The following is a 2894-nucleotide window of genomic DNA, read 5'->3' on the forward strand; positions in this document are numbered from 1 at the left end:
TGTTGCTAGTAGCGTACAATGTCCGGCCCTTTGTACTTGATAAAGGAAAGTCTCTTGGAAGCGGCAACAAAATCACTCCTACTGGCAACCGAAGAACCACAAAGCTAGGGCTTTCATCACCATCATCTCCTTCATCAGCAGCACCCCCTCCTCCTCATCAAAATGACAAAGGTATGTATGTTCCGTCAGTATGTTTGTATGCTGTGGTTGGGTTCTACAACTCCAAGCAGTCACCCGTTGTTTGCTCCCTTGTTTTTTTTTTTTCTTCTTTCTTCTTTTTCTTTTGATTCAGTAGTGGTGGTCACCTACCTATTACCAGGAATTACTCTTCCTCCTCTTCCTTCTCCTCCTTTGGCTTTTACTCCTATTCATAATCTATTTGCAGCTTCTACCACTTCCACTTTTACTACTACCTCTACCACTACTAATTACTGAATTACTGTTATTACTACTCTTACTACTACATCTGTTACTACTACTACTACTACTACTACTACTACTACTTCACTACTTTTGTTTGCTGTGATGCCTTCTCCTCTTCTTTCCTTCCTTCCACCTTTCTCTTGCTACCTCATCTTCTCTGTTATCATCCTCTTTCTCAAGGACCCTTCCCCCTCCCTATACAAAACCTAAACTAATCCACATCGTTTTCATTACTAACATATGTACACCATACACTGCTACCAGTCCCCCCCCCCGCCAAGCACATTATTTATTTAATACAATGAGGGTGCAATTAGGAGTTTTAGCTGCTATTTTTAACGAGTTGAGCTACCACATTGGTATGTCTATCAATTCTCAGGAGTAACAGTTTCCAAACATGGAGTTTTGACCCCGTTATCTTCCTGTTTTGTCCTTAAAAAAAGTGTAGAGAGAGACAACTGTTGTTTAGCTGTAGGCTAACAATTACTCAAACCGATCTATGATGGAAAGCATTTTTGCCATGACCACCCCATCTGTTTTATTTAGGCACAGTGAATAATATAAGTCCTCTTTCTTAGGATTAGGATAGTAATAAGATCCAAAGTGCTTATGGTTGCTATTTCTAGCAATGTTGATCAACCATGTAGAGCAGTGTCTCTCAACTGGAGTCCACATGTGCCTTGGGGAGGGGGGGAGTCCATATAAGATTTTGCTGTTAAGATTTTTGTGCAATAAATTGCTTAAACTTCTACGATACACAAAATATTTAAATATTTTTTTTTATACAGTTCCTAATAATATTTAATGAAAAATAGAGTAAGATTTTTTTAATATACCTCGAATGGCTGTGGAGGTCTTGTGGAGTAAAAAAGGAGTGAAAAGGCCGAGAGGCTGCTTTGTTGGCACACAGTCAACACTTATGAGGTTAGGGTTAAATCACTGACCACAGGGTAATGAGTTCAAACTATGCCACTGAAGCTGTGAGATCATATATATAGATATATATATATCATCATGATCATCATTATCGTTTAACGTCCGCTTTCCATGCTAGCATGGGTTGGACGATTTGACTGAGGACTGGTGAACCAGATGGCTACACTAGGCTCTAATCTGATCTGGTAAGGTTTCTACAGCTGGATGCCCTTCCTAACGCCAAACACTCCTAGAGTGTAGTGGGTGCTTTTATGTGCTGTCCCAATCAAGGCTTTAGGCCACTGTAGAATGAAGGACTACATAAAAAAAATGACAAAAGGAGGGTCCCTATTAAAATTCAATATATGTTGATTAACTGGAAGCTTAAAGGGCTGAATATATTTTAATGGACTGTCTATAAAGACAATTGGAAAACAAGGCAAATGATGGTAATTTGCAGAGAGTAGGTATCTCTGTACTTCTTGGATGTCTTAGCTTTTGAAAATACTACTTATGTATTTCAGGTATATTCAGCCAGTGTTCAATTACATATTGTACTGTCTCAGTTCATTAGACCCACCTGGATGAGTGACTTATCTCTACCCTAATTTGTTTTTACTCGTGTTCTTGAGAAATGCATGAATGGCTCAGCATTTTCATTCCTCTCCCCAAACTTCTTCTCTTTCATTCAAATCACTTTATTGTTTTCATTCTGTCCTTCCCACCAAAAAAAAAAAAAATCATTCTTCGCTCTCATATATTTTTCATTACCAGGTAATGTCGCTACAATCATCATCATCATCATCACCTCCAGCATCAACATCATCATCATCATCACCTCCAGCATCAACATCATCACAATCATTGTTGACATTGTTGTTGTTCCTATCTCTGCTTGCTGCCCACCTCTTCTACTTTCACAACCACTGCTTCACACAAGGGTCAGTGGAGAGACGGGGGCTACTTTATAGCCTGTGCCTCCCCACAACTCTTGTGAGCCCCCTTTTTTTCCCTTCTGCTTTTTAGTTAGTATATTAAATTTTTTTTTCCTTTGTTTTGGATGATATTTTTGGTTTCATTCAGCATGATATTGTTACTCTGTGTTTATTTGTGTGTATGTATGTATGTGTGTGGTTAAAAGTTAGCATGTTTCTGTTTTTCTGTGTGTGTGTGTGATCATGTCTGCATGTTACTCTGTGTGTGTGTGTATGTGTGTATGCATGATCGGACTGTATTCCCTTTCCGTTGGTTCCTTAGATGAAAGTTTTAATGATTTTCTTTGTTTGATTCTGAGTTCAAATCCCGCTGAGGTCGACTTTGCCTTTCATCCTTTTGGGGTTGATAAAATAAGTATCACTTGAGTGCCTGGGTCGATGTAATTGACTTAGTTCCTACCCCAAAATTTCATTCATGCTTTGTGCCAAAATTTGAAATCATTATTGTTGTTATTATTATTATTATTATTATTATTATTATTATTATTATTGATCCCCTTGGAGTCAATCACTTTCTCCTGTTGGGGTTATTATATATATTTGTTGTTGTTTTTTTTTTTT

At 38.0% G+C, this 2894-nt stretch overlaps 1 protein-coding gene across 16 annotated transcripts in view; it reads left to right on the plus strand.

Annotated features, from left to right (window-relative positions):
• LOC106872026 (DISP complex protein LRCH3) overlaps positions 1–2894 on the plus strand; it is a 254748-nt gene that overhangs the window by 208797 nt on the left and 43057 nt on the right. For 12 of the 16 annotated variants that reach the window (XM_052967554.1, XM_052967550.1, XM_052967551.1 and 9 more), the window contains one exon: positions 46–171. The exons of the other annotated variants lie outside the window; for them this stretch is intronic. In XM_052967554.1, coding sequence (XP_052823514.1) covers positions 46–171 — 126 coding nt within the window. The remainder of the gene's footprint in view (positions 1–45; positions 172–2894) is intronic. 16 annotated transcript variants of the gene reach the window in all.

Source organism: Octopus bimaculoides, chromosome 4 (assembly GCF_001194135.2).
Source record: "Octopus bimaculoides isolate UCB-OBI-ISO-001 chromosome 4, ASM119413v2, whole genome shotgun sequence".
NCBI classification, from domain to species: domain Eukaryota; kingdom Metazoa; phylum Mollusca; class Cephalopoda; order Octopoda; family Octopodidae; genus Octopus; species Octopus bimaculoides.